This window comes from Charadrius vociferus, unplaced genomic scaffold (assembly GCF_000708025.1).
Source record: "Charadrius vociferus isolate BGI_N301 unplaced genomic scaffold, ASM70802v2 scaffold787, whole genome shotgun sequence".
NCBI classification, from domain to species: Eukaryota; Metazoa; Chordata; class Aves; order Charadriiformes; family Charadriidae; genus Charadrius; species Charadrius vociferus.
Genome location: NW_009649307.1, coordinates 1 through 331, shown reverse-complemented (window position 1 = coordinate 331; position 331 = coordinate 1). Strand labels below are relative to the sequence as shown.

The following is a 331-nucleotide window of genomic DNA, read 5'->3' as shown; positions in this document are numbered from 1 at the left end:
CCGACCCTCCTTTGGGTGCTCTGGCACGGTGACGGGGCCATTCAGCCACCCCGGAGCAGGTGCCACCGGCAAAGGATGGTCGGGAAGGACCTGCACCCCACCACCCCCAACGCTACTGCGGTGCTGCGGATGGGGATGGGGGGGGTTGTCCCACCCCGTGTCCCACCTGTTTTGCTGCCCTGCACCCCTCTCCTCCGCAGGCTGCGGTCCAGCAGCTGGTGGGTGCGCGTGGGGCTGGCGCGGGCCATGAGCCTGGCGGTGGCTTCGTGCAGGAACACCTGGAGATAGCGGGAGGGACACGACACAGTGAGCACGGCTGGGGGGGGGGGAC

General features: G+C 69.8%; 1 protein-coding gene across 1 annotated transcript in view; it reads left to right on the top strand.

The window, feature by feature from the left end:
- Positions 1–288, top strand: part of RAI1 (retinoic acid induced 1) — a 17,515-nt gene extending 17,227 nt beyond the window's left edge. Inside the window, exon 5 of the mRNA XM_009889218.1 lies at positions 201–288. Coding sequence (XP_009887520.1) covers positions 201–288 — 88 coding nt within the window. The remainder of the gene's footprint in view (positions 1–200) is intronic.
- Positions 289–331: the final 43 nt, after the last annotated feature.